Genomic DNA, 17,048 nt, shown 5'->3' with positions numbered 1-17,048 from the left:
TTCCTCTCGCTTCTGTAATTCTCTTTAGTGAAATAATTAGAAGCAAGAAGGTTGGAGGAGCCTTCATAACGTTTTATGTTATCTAAGACTGGCTGCTGTGTTCTGCATTATAGCTCTGCACGCAATCCCATAAATCACGCTCGGGATTACCAGGTGCATACAGTTAGGAGGGAGGACAGCACCGCCTGGCTCTCTGTCTGCTGCTGATCATCTGTTTGCTCCTGCCGTCGACTCTGAACTCAGATAAAGAGGGAATCAGGATAGATGGACTGTTGTTGTGGTGTGGGCAGAATCCTCCAGGAGTGTTGAACAGTCATTGTTATGTAATTTCCTCTCAGCGCGGATTGGTCAGGCTGTGGGTTGTTGGTGGGCTCAGCATGGTAATCTCACAAGCATTATCTGTCTCTCAGAATCAGTGGTTGTTGTGTGCCGGACTTACTCATCCATGCCTGCCTTTGTAAAACCAACCAATCAGCCGGGGCCAGCCTGTTTCTGTCATCCATCTTAGCCAAAGAGGTTTGTCCTTGTGCATGAAGTAAACATACTCAGGACCAGTCTTTTCTCATTACTTTATGTGTTTCCCCGACTCATCTGACTTCCTCCTTCCAATTACTCCGTTTTATCTAAATGCAGGCCAGCTGACACTCAGCTGTGTCATTTATACGATTGCAGTTGGTACCAAAAATGCATGTGCTGAGTGTTGAAACCCAGCCAACAACAAACTTTCACGCCACCTAATTACAAGTATTTTTGTGAAATAAAAATAAAATTGTAAGTAAGTTTTGCAAGTAAAGGACACATCTTGTAGGCAACTCAAAAAGAGATAAATTAATAGCACTAACTGCTAACATCAAGTTTACAAAAAGAAATCAACTGTTTAACAAGTATACAATCTAAGATGTACACTGCAAAGTCCCATCAGTAAAAAGGCAAAGTGTACAGGCTTTAATTTGGAGGGTGGCACTAGTGTTGGGACACCTAGTGTAGGAATTTTTATTTATTCCTAGATTTATTTCTTTTGTGATTGACAGTCAAATTAGATAATAAAAGAAAGATTCCATGGCATTCATATATTTCTTCATGTTTTACAAAGGGTTTAACCTGAGCCTTGCCATACAACAATGACAGCAATCATTTCAAGTCCATACAGGGTTAGTGGTATTCAGCTGCTAATAATTCTTTTAACACAGTGGTATCGACCGCGGTATCGGCCGATACACAAATTTAGGTATCCGGAAGGAAAAAATTGTATTGGAAAAAGTTTCAGCAAATTTTCGTTTTTATGTTTGACACGGAGTTTGACAGAAAATGATTTACTTACATGATATTTACATGACATCTTGAATGACTTGTATGGTAAGAGGTTGACGTTGCAAGATTTGATTGCTTCTTTGGTTACTGCATCGTCACTTCATAGGATGTTGTGTGATAGCAACATACCTGAACACGTCAACACACTGGAGGACTGAGCGGGCCTCCATGGAAGTCTTATTTATTTGTCAGTAATCTTAGCTGAGTGTGTGGGCCGGCGTGTCTCTGCGTGGCTGCTGCATGCGATGGCAGATTGGAAAGGTAAACCACTGTAAGCTTATGTGTGCGATGGTGCTTTTTCTCTTATTAATGCGAGGGACACAGGAGCTGTCAGTGCTGCTGTTCCGCTGCTGGTGAAATATTAATGAGTGTGTATAACGGAGCCGAGCCAGTGTGGTTTACGGCTCTGGTGCGCTTGGAGGTGAGGCCAGGGCACGTGGAGCACTGACTGGCTGTACATGTGGTCTGCGTGATGGTGATGGAGACAGAACAGGAGGATTTGACCACTGCTGGAGTAAAACTAATTGAGGTACTGAGGTCAGACTCTTGTTATATCTTTTGGTTGTGAAACATTTAAAGAAGCGTTCTGGAATTTATTTGACTACATAAGTCATCTGAACCCTCTGAAAACTAAGAAGGAGGGGAAGAGAAAGAGTTTATTATAATATATGTTAATAATGTTAATAGCTAATGTACTTCCAATCCATTGAGGGTCTTGGAAAAGGTAAATGTAAAAAATAATTGTTTGAATTAAAAACTTTGAAGCTCTTTCATTGAAAAGTAGTGCAGGTTTTGAAACCTTTGGATCAACTTAAATCTCCGTAAGTAGAAATATTATATGAATACTCACGGACATGACACTGACTTCAAGGATAATGTGTGGATTACTGTTGAATCTAGGGCACCAACTAATGATCATTTTCACGGTCATATTATCAGCACATTATTTCTTTTGATTAATTGATTTATCATTTAGTCTATGAAATACCAAACAATAGCTAATAAATCACATCCCAATTTCCCAGAGCTCTAAGGGATGTCGTCAGTTTGTCTTTTTTTTTGTCCGACCAAATGTCCAAAAAACAAAAACAATTCAATTGATGATGATACATGACAAAGAAAAGCTGCAAAGCCTCTCAAGTGAAAAGCTGGAAACACAGAATGTTTGGCATTTTTGCTTGAAAAATAACTGAAAGGATTAATTGATGATCATTATTCAAGCAGAGCACCAAACACTCAGGTTTTAGCTTCTTTGATTGGACTGTTTCGTAGACTAATCATTAATCTTTGAAATACAAGGAAATAATCGTCTGATTAAATGAGTATGTAAACGATTATTAGTCCTTGCATGGACATCAGTTTTGGTGCATTTGGAAGTAATTGTTGTCCTCCCCTGACATGTGGACTATCAAAGCTACCACACAACCTCGCCTAATGATTCTGATTTATGAGACAGAAAAATCTTCTTCCTACGCTGGATGACTGATGCACTTTGTTACACATAAATCTTGAGGAAGACGTATTATTTCTTACTGCGAGTGGCTGCTGACTGGTCATCACTTTCAACATCTCTGTAGCATTGACTCTGCAAATTCACACAGTTTGAGGAAATCGAGATACAGCACAGCATCACCTCAGGCAATCGGGCAGGTGGCCTGTCTGTGTAATTCCAGAAAAAAGTAAATAAGACAGATGGTCGTCTCAGCAGAGGTGTTTTGGGAGGGCTTGAGAGGCTCCGAGTGTTAGTGATTTGTTTTCTCATGATCATAAAATAACTAATTGGTGATTTTGGTAATGAGCTTTGTTTTTATTTTGTTATTCATGCTGGGAACCAAAGAAAATGGTCCTTTTTTCCCCTGTTTTAATATCAAGCAGAGACTCCAGTATGAACATCAATTATCAGCACACAGGCTGTACTGCAAGGTAGTTTCTACCTGAGGAAACTGTGATCAAAGTAGAAACTAATATGCTCAGATTTCAGCTGCTCTGCTTGTCACTCTCCAAAGTTTTTGAAACTTTTAACTGTTAATGTTTAATTTTTAACTTAAGTTAAATGAATTAAATACTCATCAAAATTGGAGGATGGACGTAATACAATGGAAAGAAATGACATCATATTTTAAATGAAAATGTCATGTTTGATCTAGCTCACAAGATCATAAGTGTTTTTTTTTTTCTACTTGAAAATCTGTTTGATATAAGCTTATAATATTAATGCATTTAATTATATGAATTCATTATATGAATTGCTGGCGACATCTTATTAAGCTGAAAACTGACTGTTTAAAAGCCTCTTCATAATATGTACCACCACTACTGAGTTTGCTGTAGTTTCTCTTTTCTATTTAAGAGTTTTTGTTGGTGTTGCTGGTCTGTTTTCATAATACAATGTGGCTTTGCTTGTCTTCACATGAGCACACAGACTTGTGATCTGCTGACCTCTGGAATTTGGGCCATAGAGCAGAGCTTGATGTTCTTGCTAAGCAAACAAGTCAGAAATTTGAGTTCCCCTGCTCCTATGGATATCTGATGTCTCTCTCTCTTTTTATCAATATTTAACCAGAGTTCTATTTTTGGGAATTCCCTCTCTGTGTTTCTGTGTTTGCAGTGTGTTTGTTTACAGGAGTGTGTCATCAGGAACATGGCACGAATAACAGCTTTGGTTTACACCCACTCTTGTTCTCTTCAGGGCCAGGAGAATGCTTGACACTGTGTTAATTTGGGACTTTGCATCACAAAAGTGTAGTTTTAACAGATCCAACAATCAGCCAGCGCACTCACCATTCCTTACTGTCAGTCCCATTAGAGCCAGCGTCCCAGGCCATCTGCACCGTGACTCATTTGACTGTCATTTCACGCCATTTATAGGCAGTGTTTGGACACCTCCATCTCAGCCGCGCCCCGGGATACCAGACCTGCTCCTCTTGCAGTGTCCCTCGCCGGGGTGCAGCTTCTGAATGGAGATTGGACAAAGCTCCTCCAATATCCCAACCCCCTCACTCTCCATGCATCATTACATTCCTACCACTCTCCTGCCCCCCACCAATCATCTTCCCCAGAGGTTTGGGCCTGAAACGAGAGGACTGGGTGGAGCATCTGTTCCCCAAGCCTTTCCACTCACCCGCAGGCCCTCCCTCCCAATCAGTTTCTTTTGATACCCCCTCTGGTCGCAGTCCGTCTCAATCTCTGCCATTACCACACACACACACACACACAAACACACACACAAACACACACACACACACACACACATATACTGCACACTACAGACTGACAGATACATCACCCTGACCTCCCTCTGTCTGTGATGCACCCCATTTCCTAACAGGTCCCTTGATTGTCTTTTTATCGTTCAGTGAGTTTCTTAATGTCAATATAATGGAAATATCTTTGCCAGAGCTCGCAGTCGTTTATTATGGTTACAATGCATCATCTTCATTCGTCTTCAATCTGTACAATGTTCTCACTCATATGAACTCCTTTCCCTGCTCTCTGTGTGTGTGTGTGTGTGTGTGTGTGTGTATATGCAGGTGAAAAGCAAGACAAAGCCAAACCTGAGCCCACATCAGACTCAGCAGACCTCTGAGATGCTCAGAAACCACCTGACAGGTCAGTACATGCACACAAACACACAAAAAACAAAACGCACAAAAGTATTTGCTATCGCTACATAGCCAGTGTTAGCATTGACAACCGTTAACTTAACAGTCTTGCAGAAACGTTGCAAGTACAGCATCAAGCTTCATTACTTTACTTGCCTAGAGCTGTCTCCAGTAGTGGAAAGCAAAGTCAATGTTGATGTTTTGCTTCTTCTTCTATCACTTCTTTTCTCTGCCACCGAATGCGGTTTCTTGCCGTCTGGGCAGCGGTAATGTTGGATATCTAATGTTGAAATGAGTGTAGACTGGACGATACAGTAACTCACTGTTACCTCTTGAGGTACAAAGTTGTATTACAAGACAGGACAGGCTCGGGCTAGCTGGTTAGCATCCTAACTTCAGTAGATATCTGCAACAAAATGCATAGATGAAAACTGTTATTTCTTCACTTTTCTGTTGATAATTTTAGTCATTTTTGAATGTTTTAAACTAAAATACTTGTATTCTAGTATGTATATACTTCTATAGATACTTGTAAAGCACATTTAAATGACCTTTTGGGGAGTAGAAAGAACTGTCCCTCTGATATTCTTGCTCTGACCTTTCGATTTTTCTCTGATTGTAACAGCTCTTCAGCCCTGAAGCTTGATTTTTTTTATTCCTCTCAAGTCTGGGAATTGGCAAATTGGCCAAATTGAGCTGATATTAGTTGACAAAGTCACGTATAAAAATGGAGAACACATATGCTCAAATGTGGCATTCATGCTCAGCAGAAACACTGGAGTCTGTCAGTCTGTAGAACAAAACTTATTAACTTGCCAGGAGAAAGAACTGCTGTGCAAAGGATTTACACCCTGTGGTGAAAATGTAGGTTAATCATAATAATTTGATGACTACACTGACATGTCCATATTGTATTTAACTACAGGAGCAGGTCTGAACTGCGTGTGTGACTGTATGTGTGTGTAGTGTGGCCATGTACTGTGTGTGTATGAGGAGCTGGCTAAGACCTCAGCTATCTCAAGATTTTAAATAATTTAGAGAAAGAAAAACAGAGGAGGAGTTGGGGTTTTTGAATTGATGCAAAACAAGCTACAGTGTTTTTCTAGACAGCATGCATCATTTTGGGAGCAGAGTGAAAACAACAGTCACTAATTTAATCAGCAAGATCTGACCTTGCATAAAGCTATTCATTTTGGGACCACCATATGTAAAGGATTTATGTGTTGCAAATAATGACTTAATTTAATTTGGTTAATAGATAGATAAGTCATTAATTAATAAGAACCATTTTTTGGTTGTCACAAACATCATCTCAGAGGAGGATGATAATATAGGTTATCTATATGCGTAAATAATTTATTAAGCATTAATAAAGCCATTAGTTACAACTTATAAACAGTAACAGTGCCTTATTGTGGTAACTGTGATTCTTTACCATCATATATTCATCGGGCTACTAAGGATGCATTTAGTGTTGCTGTTACACAAGACTATAAAACAAGATGTTCTTTATATGTTTGGTACAGTGTTGTAAAGAAAGCCGAGGCTGATGGTGTATTATAATAATATTAAAGTCAACATGCACATTTGTGACGAATGAATAGCCCCTGCAAGGATACAGGGTACAGTGTGCAGTTATATGTGGGATGCTGATACAATTGGCATGGAGTGAACTGATCACTGATTTGGAACAAAGGGATTTTCTCTTCTGCAGAAACAGTCTGTCCTACTTACAGAGACGCCACCGCAGCCTAACCTGCTGTTCCCAGCTGGTTTTGCTTTGAAATACCCCCCCTCCGCACCCCTCCTTCCTCTTCATCTCTCTTTGCTCCTCCTCTCTGAGTCTGTGCAGAAAGCTCCACCCCCCCACCCCCTTCCCTCCCCTCCTCTGCTCTTTGAGCCGTGTCCTCTCTGCGTCAGACAGCTCCATTCATGAAAAGTGTGACGTGAGCAGGTTTTCAGCGACCCAGTGACGCTGGCGCCCACCCACTCACATCACAGGTGCTGCGGGAGTTAGAGGAATGTCTGTCAGTCTCCAGCATCTGTCTCCTTCTCTCCCTGGTGCTGTTTTTTTCTTGGATTCTGAACATCAGTTCAGTCTTTCTCCCCCGGCTTTTTTTTTTTTTCCATCCCTGCCTCAGAGCTGAGAGAGGACCATGAATCTGAGCTCTGTCTGCTGTGAGTAATCTGCTGATGCTGTGTCTTTGCCGTATATTTGAGTGGAAGTGGTGTGATGTGGCGGTATTTCTCCTTCTCCTGTCTGTGTGTACGGTTTCTCTCAGGTGTTTTCTTTTATTACATATGTGTATATGTGTGCAAGGTGTATGTGTCTTTATGTATGTGCTGTTTGCATGTGGATCAGGTGTCAGTATTTGCTCAGTAGCAGTGCTGCAGGAGTGTGTTGTGCAGTCGTGCGTCTGTGCGTGCAGGAGCTATTTTTGGTTCAGCGGTGATGCTGCTGCTGCCTTTTGATGCAGCACTTCTCTGTGCCCCCTGAAGGACAGGTTGAGATGTAGGAAAAGCTATAGTCCAGCAGAACGGACACTCCACTTCTTCATTTAACAAAAAAAAATGAAACACGCACAACCTAAACACGTTACAAAGCTGGTGGTCAGAGATGACAGACTTTCTGGGGCACACATGTACTGCGCACAGCCACAGGCAGCTCTGTATGTGCACATACACAAATCACGTTCCATTCACAGTCTCTCATTTTCTCTTCCTTAACTCTGCCTCTCTCATTTTCCATATTCCCTCTGCTTGCCTCACCATCTTTGACTTTTCTCCCCCACTTTACGTCCTCATCCATCTCTCTATTTACTCGGCTTGGCAGCAGCAAAGCTCTGTATGTGCCCACCTCTGTCCTCTGCTACTAAGCATGTTTATGTAACTGCACAGGATGAGTAGCCGGCAGCCGGGCTTTAGAGGAGAGGAGGAGGGGGGAGGCGGAGAGAGCTCCATCCATCCATCCATCCATCCATCCATCCTTTTTCCACAGACTGTTTAAAATAATGGCTGCATATTCATGTCCAAGAAGAGTTTGTCATTTGGGTTTCCTCTAGAGTGTCTAACTTCAGCTGCTTGGGGTACAATGTTTGATATTTAGATGTACATGAGATGCATGTTGCGGTTATTCTAAGAGCGAGCAGGGATAGTATGAACCCAGGAGCTAATAGAAGCACTAATGTGTATTGATTTCCTGGCTTTCTGCTGTGCAAGAGTCTGTCTTCAGGCTGAAGAAATAGTGTGTAGTACAACACCCACTTCCTCTCACATGCTAATGCACATGTTCTTTGCTCTGTAGATTTCATATTGCAGCCATTAAAATGGTGTCAGTCACAGCCAGTCTCCTGCAATATGTGTGTTTGTCTGTTGTGTCACTTCTTGTGTGTCTGTCTCTCTCCTCAGTCCTTGTTGTTGGCAGACCAAGCAGGCCGTCCCTATTAAAAGAGCACAAGGGGGATTGTTGTGGCAGCAGCTGCTCTTGTGTGCAGTGTTGAGTGTGTGTGTGTGTGTGTGTGTGTGTGTGTGTGTGTGTGTGTGTGTGTGTGTGTGTGTGTGTGTGTGTGTGTGTGTGTGTGTGTGTGTGTGTGTGTGTGTGTGTGTGTGTGTGTGTGTGTGTGTGTACTGCTGTCTCCTGGCCGTGCAGGGCAGACAGGCCCAGTTCACATGGAGCCGGCTCCTCTTGTGTCCTTTGTTGTCGCTCTGGGAGTCTTTCCCATTGGAGCGTGGTTGGTACAGTATCGTGCCGCAAGCAGCCACAGCAGCAGCAGAATAGCAGCTTCTTTCTCCTTTTTTTTTCTTTCTCTCATTCATTTTTCTCTGCTACAAATTTTCCTCCATATCCCCGTTTCTGTCTCCCTTATCTGCTTTTATTCCTCTACTTTACTCTGAGCCATTCTTTCCCTCCACTGTCTCCTTGGCCCCACCGTCCCTTTCTGTCTGTTTGCATTCATCATCTATCCGGATGGATCTGGTTAGTATTCATAAATAGTGCTCTGTAAAGCTTTATCGTTAAGCATCACCAGGAACAAAGAGTCTGCTTGACTGAAAAGGCCAATATTAAAGCTTTTTGGGCTTTTCAGAGGAGAGGTTGCCTGATCGTTGCAGATTTTAGGAGGCTGTGTGTCCTGGTTGCAGTGCTGGCTGCAGCCTCACTGAGAGGCTGGGAGACTGAAGCTGGAGGGAGAGTGTGTGACGTGTCGATGGCGCACACTCTTTTCTTCAGTTATTTATTTTCTCCAATTCTGGCTGGCACCGGCTGAGGCTATTTGAGGCACAAGTTATGCGTGTGTGGTCGGAGTGCTAATGATTGTCAGCCATGTTAACCCTGAATATGAATTTGAATGTGTATGAATTTTGGTTTGATTAATTCACTAACAATTTAGGAAACCATACACCCAGAAATTGCTGTTTTGGACTTTATAAGAAGAAGAAGAAGAAACCAAGGCTTGACTTTTTTTTTTTTTACATACTCTTTCATCCTCCCATCAGTCAGCTCTCTGTGGTAGTTTCATTCATCTCGCTGAATGCCCCCCCCCCCTGTGAAATCCAACCTTCACAACAAACCTTTCATATTCCACATGATCCCACCTGGCACTTTCCCCTTGGCTTCAGCAGCAGCTTTGACCTTGTACCTATTTGCCCAGCAACACCGGTCAAACCCCGAGCAGGCAGTTAGGAGGGCAGGAGATTATTGTTCTGTGGCCTGCTTTCCCCTCCAGCCACCACCAGGTATTTAAGTCAGCCCAGGTGAGTCACCAAAGGGAGTCAGAATATGAAGGAAGAAGGATTATAACAAAATGTCAGCCATGTGATGGCAGATGCCTGAACGCTGTGCTAGAATTTGTTTATTTTCCCTTTCACCGCTGTGCCCGTACCAGCAGATTATTACTTTCACCCACCTACGGCAGCCTGTCCAATCCCCTCTGGCAGGACTCGCGGCCATGGTTGCAAGGGAAAGCTGATTTAGACATCGGCCCACATCCCGACAATCAAATCAGGACTGGGTGGCTCAGCTGGAGTCATATTTCCGAGGTCTCTGTATCTGATGTTCACATTGCTAAATACATCATAATTTTGTCTGCTTCAATGTTAAGAAAGAAATATATGAGCAGCGTGTTTCCAGATTTCTGTTTCATAACAGTGTTTATGCACACAGTGAACACCAGCCATGAAAGTCCATAGTCTGCATTGACTAGGGAAACAAGTACAGATATCAGAGTGCAACTGTTCAGCTGTGACCCAGAATAACAGACAGTCACATGTTTAGTTCAGACCATAGAGACTCCTGAGCTACTGATGATAAGAGGCTCTTGTGTTCATCCAGGCTATTTGGATTTTATACTCTAAACTTCCTTTATTGCTTCTTTGGGGTGCTCAGTGGAGATGAGTGCCGCTCTCATCGTTCACTCTTTGCTCCGTTTGTTTTGAGAAAAGAGGTCAGGAGGGATGGAAACTGTCTGGAACAGGTATTTATCCTCTCACCCAGCCATGAGCTCTGCAAGATAAAAACGATGTAGTAGACTAGTATACTGGATTTAGACAGTAATTGTGAAAAGGTTTGACCTACACTCACTGTGCTGCAGTCATGTGTCTCTGCATGCCTTTAGCTGTCTGAGGATATGAAAGTGCCGGACCGGTGTTGAGCATCTGGTCGCTCATGAAACAGAGATTTGTGCCCATCTCATATGTAGGTAAAGAGCTATAACATGTACTTTGTTGTAAAAAATAAATAAATAAATAGTGAAGACCACTGTGTTGCTGTTACTTAAAACACAATGCTATTCTTCTTTCCCTGTGTGAAAGCCTTAGTGGTTACAACGGTGACCTCCAGGCTTTTGGCTTCTCAAAAACCAGAGTGTTGTATGAGAGCGAGTGTGACTGGTAGCAGAAGGTCAGGATGGATGCTGTGTTGACATGGTAACGTGTGAATGATGAGGTGGGATAGGGGCTAAATTGGTTCTTTGTTGGTGGCGCAGCTGTCACCTAGAAGGAGGTTCCCCCTATGAGGCCCAGCGGGGCTTCCCTTAATGAGGAGCAGAGTGATGGAGGCACAGATGCCACTGGTGATGCTGTGTTTGTGAGTGTGAATTCAACGTGCATGTCTGTAGATGTTAAAGGTCGGTCTCTTGCTACATTAATATGTCGTGGAAGGTCCAGCTGCCTACGGTATATTGAAACACAAGCTAAACAACCATACTGGCATTTGAGTGCCAAAAAAAAACTGCCTTCCCCAGTGGATTGCTGGGAGTAGTGGGATTATTGGATCCTGCCAGACACGCCCCAGGCATGTATGTGTATGTATGTGTGTGTGTGCGTGTGCGTGTGCGTGCGCGTGTGAACACATGTGTTCTCTGAACCTGATCCCCCTGCACCACCAGCTGCCATGTACACACACACACACACACACACACACACACACATATATGCAGACTGGTACAGTAACAATTCCAGTGTGGTCTTCCTCTGCCAATCCTGCCCTGAAACATGTAATTGTGTTCATATACTAGAAATGTACTTTCTATAATGCATTGTGCTACTGGCCATTGACATTAGATCGCCTTTAGAGAGGCAAGAAATGAAAGGAAGTGTGTAGAGGATATATGGAGGGGGGAAGGCTGAATAGGGTCTGTGTTTGTACAAGCTTGTCTCTAGAGCCCTGTAGAGGGATTAAAGGATCAGCCCCTGATAATTTCTCTCTCTCCATCTCTAGCTCTCTCTCCCTCCCTCTTTCTTCATTTTATCCATTCTGCTAAATATCTGCATTGTGTCCTCCTCTGAAGAGATTCTACTTTAAGAAAACATGTCCCACAGTGTTTTTTACCATCAGATGGACAGTCAACGTGCCCTTTTGCCCAGTCATGGTCACTTTCGGAAAGTCCTGTAAATAAATGACTGTGTAAATGAAACCTTGGGTCCTTCTTGATTAGGTGCAGACATTATTCATGGGATTCTATGCTCATAGAGATCTTCCATTAGAGATTAATGGGGGAGGGCGAGAGGTCTGTTTCCTATTCTTGGTGTCAGATGTAGATGCATACACTCAGTCCAGATTCCACCTGAAAGATGGAAGAGACTGGGCAGAGAGAGAGGACAAATGGGGGAACAGTATAAAAGGTAGAAAGGCACTTTCTTTTCTGTCATGTTGTGCTCTGCGGTCATTATTCAGACAAGATAATTATGCCGTTTTCGTTAGTTTATAGAAGTTACAGTGCGTGCAGGCTTGTGTCTTAATGTGCGTGTTTCCATCCAGCCGACCACATCCACCCACTGCGACCCACGTCAGAAGCCCAGCCCTGAGAATCGTCCGTGGGGTGGAATTACAGTCCGGGCCTCTGCTCGTGCAGCTCGATTGTCTCTGCTGTGGAAGGGACGGATTTATTGGATACCTGAGAGAGCATTCTCTCCTTCCCCTGCACTCTCAGCAACCTGCTTAGAGACAGGCCTGCATTATAGATGAGCTCCTGGCAGCCACCACACTCTCACAGCACTCAGGTTACCCCCAGTAGATACACACAGATACAGTACACACATTCAACAAACATGAAGGCAGCATTCGTGTGGGCCAGCAGACGAGGGCTCTAGTTCGAGTCCTGCCAGAAACCTTTAATCTACCTCTCTTTTACCCTATCTTTTCTGTACTTCACTGTTTTATAAGTATCAAAATAAAACAAAATGTGGAATGAACAAATGCATGGTTAAAAACACATGTTGGGGTCTGAAATCCAGGTGTGTCACAGCTTTGTGGAATTTAAACAGCAAAGTTATCTGCATCAGAGGGATCAGGGCTTGATGGTACTGTGACCTGGACCAAGTGGAAGAGCCGGCGCTGCCCGCAGTGGGCAATGTAAATGAAGTGCGTTTCGATTGGACTTCATAACTGTCCTAGCCTTGTCAGGAAACTTCCACGTAACACAGAGCCAACTCACTGCTCCGCCTCTTTGTCTCCACCCTCCTGGACTTTGATCTCCTGTTCCCAACTGTACACACTCTACAGCCTCTCACTATCTCCCTCTCACTGTGTCCAGCACTCTTTATTTTCTACTGCCCCTTCAAACTTGATTGGAATTCTGAGGCCGTGTCCTCATCGGTTTAAATCGGGAAAAAAAACTCTAGTGTCATTTACGCAGCACTTTGTGCTGCTTTTTGCCATTGGTAAAGGAGCACCATCAGACTGTGGATAAATGGCCATCTGTTTGTCTGAAAACACAGTGTGCTATACTGAGGCCTCTGATCATTTGCTTCATTGTTTTATTCTTCTACAAACAAACTTATGCTGTCAGAAAGATCTGATGCAAAATTTATAATCATGCAAAATACTACACATACGCACCTGTAAACTATTATTAGAGTTTGATAGATTGACAGGATAGGGGTTGCACATTTCAGCAGTTTTCTTAATTACATCTTTGATATGAAGAAGAGTGTTTTTGGTTGGCATTCTCCATTGTGAAGTGCAGGGTTTTGCATCATAAGGTACAAATGGAGAAGCGATCAGTTGCCAAGGCAAGATTATCCAGGAATGCCCAGGACACCCAGATCCCAAGGGGCCCCAAAGCCAGATTTACTCCATATTTTTTGGGTCTATTATAATAAATTGATTAATGACAAATTTGTCAGATCTTTGTACCACTGGTGTATCAACTATAACAGGTCTTCCGTCCTCCATCTTGTGGCCCCAGTCTTGATGAGGGACCCTGTGACCCTGAGGCCTTAAAGGCCTTAACTGTTTGTTTACATCATGCTTATTTGCTGTAAAGTTTTTTATTAAGTAGCTTCCATCTTTTTCTGTGCCAAGTAATTAACACACAGAAAGACTTGGGTAAGGAAGTGTTTATCCATTATTTTCATTATCAATACATCTGACAGTCAAATATTAATATTTGAGAATCCAGAATTGTTTGGCATTTTCGCTTAAAAAAGACGAACAAAAAACGTATTCTCTGGGGCACCGAAGGATAATGCAACCATGTGAGTAGCAAAACAAATGGAGATCAACATGTTTTTTAATATGAGAAGCAGGGCTTCTGTAGTTTATTTTGACTTATTCCCACATTCACCATCCTGCTGCTGTAAATACTCACTATAGCACCAAATGTGTATTAAAATAGTCCAGAACATGCACCATTTACTCCTGTTTGAATAATGTTGGGTAAAATCTACAGTGAATACAAATACATCTATGACAAACGCGTTGTTTGGTCTTTTAGTTAGATTTGAAAGGAAGATACAGAATAAAACCAACCTTATACCTTTAAACATTGATACATTTTTGCGTTGTGTTATTCAGTTGTTAGCTTCCACATGTTTCTTTGTAGCTGCTGTTCATACACTACAAAGTGATGATGATTTTTAACTGTTATTACACGCGAAGTGAGACTTGTCACTACATTACTGACAGTGCTATCCGACCTTTGGATCGGTATGCATGGCAATGCAAATTCATGATCTCAGCTCAAGGTCCATTTACTAGATTTTTGTGAGCTGTCAGCCGCATTGTATGGTCTTCAACAGCATGTGTAGTTGGACCCCCTGTTATCACATGACTACACTTACGCACTGAGGTCACATGATGACACCTGATCCTGTTCCGTTCACTGATGTAGATGGTGAGAAGTGATTGAAGCTAAGAAAAAGCTGGTAGGTAGGACCATGAGTTGAGAGTGTTTTGTCACACAGGTTTATCTTTTAAGCTGTTAGATTTTCTACATCTGTGCATGTATATTTGCTCTGAGCTCATTTGCCAAGTTTGAGAAATCAGTGTTTTTTGCCTCAGATTTCAGTCGACAGTGATGACAGCTACTTTGCATAATGTGACGATATGTAACTTAATTAAATTTGTTGGAGATTTTGCCATACCACTGAAGCTATCCTTTAATATCTTTAGAAGTATTTGGCCGTGGTCTTATTTTATATGATAAAACCTAGACACCTCTTCCCATAAACAGTTTCTCAATTGATTTTCCAGAAAATTGACTGTATCACAATATATATTAATATCACAATATTGATATCACAGTGTTACATATAGCGGGAAAGAGGTTTTTACCCATATCACCAACATGTTTTTCCATGACCTCTATGTTTGGACTCATCCCTTTCAGAAACATATCCCGTCCTTGACCCTGTTTCAACGGTGTCTTGTGTAACACTCACAGACAGATTAAGATGGTATAGATTGTCTCCTGGTGGTTGAGCGTCTGTTGAGTTTCCTGTGCAGCTGTTTAAAGGTTTGTGGCGGCCATGTTCAGACTTGCTGGTTAAGCAGTGAGGATAGGCTGTGTGTGCCAGATGTTTTGCTCTCCCTAGTCCTAATACACAACAAGGCCTTTAATCCCCGCTATACTGTTACTGCTTCTCAGAGATCATCGTATCATAGTGTGATCTGTTCAGTCCAACTGTTTCCCAGAAGTTTGCCAGAAATGCATTAGTTGTGTCTATTTTGCAGAGTCTGTCCCTACTTCACTTGGCATTGTTTGCGTTCCATAGTTGAAATAATAATCATTAACGTAAGCTCTCTCAATCCCGGATCAATGAGAGGAAAGTGAGAGGATTGCATTTCTCTTTGTGGAAGTAACAGGGTCCCATAATGACAGTTATAATCATGTTTATGTTGTGTCAGTGGTGTCTACAATCATCCAAATGGAATCAGCTTAGCTTTTTACTCCAAATTCTGTGTACTTTACAATTCAATTAACCTCTCTCTCTTTTTCATTCTTTATCCTTCCCTTGCAGGTGATTTTCAGCATTCAGACAAACCCGTGTGTTAGGACGCGCCCCACTCATCATCACTGGGCAGCCCATGCACATGCACGACACCATGGGTAGCTCCCCCGAGGTGCTATCATGGACTTCCTGCCCTAGTCTGCTGGTGGGCAAGCTGAAAGAGGAGCTCAAACTCACCGTGGTTGGGGACGCCATGAAGAAATCAAACTCACCCAACTCCCAACCCCAGCCTCCTCAGGCCCCTCCCTCTAATTTACCTCCTCAGATCATCACAGACCTGGCCCCACCTACACACTTGCCTGTTCCCATCCAGACGCTGCAGACGCCTGGACAGGACGAGGACTCAGTGCTAGGGGGTATAAGCCCCCCAAACACGGCCTTGAGCGTGGACTCAACGCGGAGTGAGGGCGGGCACTTCGACAACAGTGTGCTCCAGCTGCAGGAGCAGGACCATGAAGAAGCTGGGTCCCCGGCATCCTGTGAGCACGGCGGGTGTGGCAGTGGGATGGAGGAGCAGATGGGAGAAGGGGACTGTCCCATGGACCATAGTGGAGAGGGGAGACAGAGCCACACACATCACCCTGACGACATCAAGCTGCACTTCCAGAGAGCAGGGCCTGGGTCAGGGGGCTTCTTAGAGGGGCTCTTTGGCTGTCTTCGGCCTGTTTGGAACATCATAGGGAAAACATACTCAACTGAATACAAGCTACAACAGCAAGGTTAGCTCTTGGGTTTTGTCTTTCTGCATGGCATCAGTAAAGTAAACAAAATGCTCTGTGTTTAATCCAGATGTCCCTGTCTATTTAAGACTTCTGAGAAACAAACTTCAGCTTCCCTCCTGTTTCTCCTCATGTAGTCTGAAACTGTAATTCAATAGCCACTCCTAGCTTCACTATATCGCTGTTGCGGTGAAGCTGTACAGCTGTCGGTTTCAACTGCAGTCATGGTAAAGGTAGACTCACCTTGCTGCAGGACTGCCTGAACAGGCTGGACACACAGGATAGGAGCCGTGGTCAGACAGAACTAGGCTGGGCCTTGTGGTTGGTCAGCTGTAGTTCAGATGTAGCAGCATAGCTTCTCCTCTACGCTGTTTCCAAAACCACATAACGAGGATGGAACAGTGTATGACTCACTATCTAAGACGTTTATAGCACTTTGCACTGGGCTTTAGGCTTATTTTTGCTCAGTATGACTAAGTAATACAATAACTAGTGCTTACTATGTTTGTGCTTTTCTGGGTGTGCCACATACTGTATCTGTACCTCTGAGACGGACTGTACTCCTGAGTTACTATATTACAATGAGAGAGGGGATAGGAGACTTAAACTGATTGACATTTATTTTGAAAGTTTCAACATATAATGGTTTGAGTCATGAGTCATTTCTTGAAGGAATAGTTTCATATGT

At 43.0% G+C, this 17,048-nt stretch overlaps 1 protein-coding gene across 2 annotated transcripts in view; it reads left to right on the top strand.

The window, feature by feature from the left end:
• si:ch211-45c16.2 (mitogen-activated protein kinase kinase kinase 13) overlaps positions 1–17,048 on the top strand; it is a 33,004-nt gene that overhangs the window by 6,587 nt on the left and 9,369 nt on the right. Inside the window, exons 2-3 of one of the 2 annotated variants that reach the window (XM_056389738.1) lie at positions 4,842–4,920; positions 15,651–16,360. In XM_056389738.1, the coding sequence (XP_056245713.1) occupies positions 15,718–16,360 (643 nt within the window). In that variant the 5' untranslated portion in view covers positions 4,842–4,920; positions 15,651–15,717. Of the gene's footprint in view, positions 1–4,841; positions 4,921–6,872; positions 7,092–15,650; positions 16,361–17,048 lie in introns of those variants that run through there. The other variant, XM_056389739.1, reaches the window with a different exon arrangement.

This window comes from Seriola aureovittata, chromosome 11, assembly GCF_021018895.1.
Source record: "Seriola aureovittata isolate HTS-2021-v1 ecotype China chromosome 11, ASM2101889v1, whole genome shotgun sequence".
In the NCBI taxonomy this organism is placed as follows: Eukaryota; Metazoa; Chordata; class Actinopteri; order Carangiformes; family Carangidae; genus Seriola; species Seriola aureovittata.
Note: the sequence above shows the minus strand (reverse complement) of the source record. Positions and strands in the feature narration are given on the sequence as shown.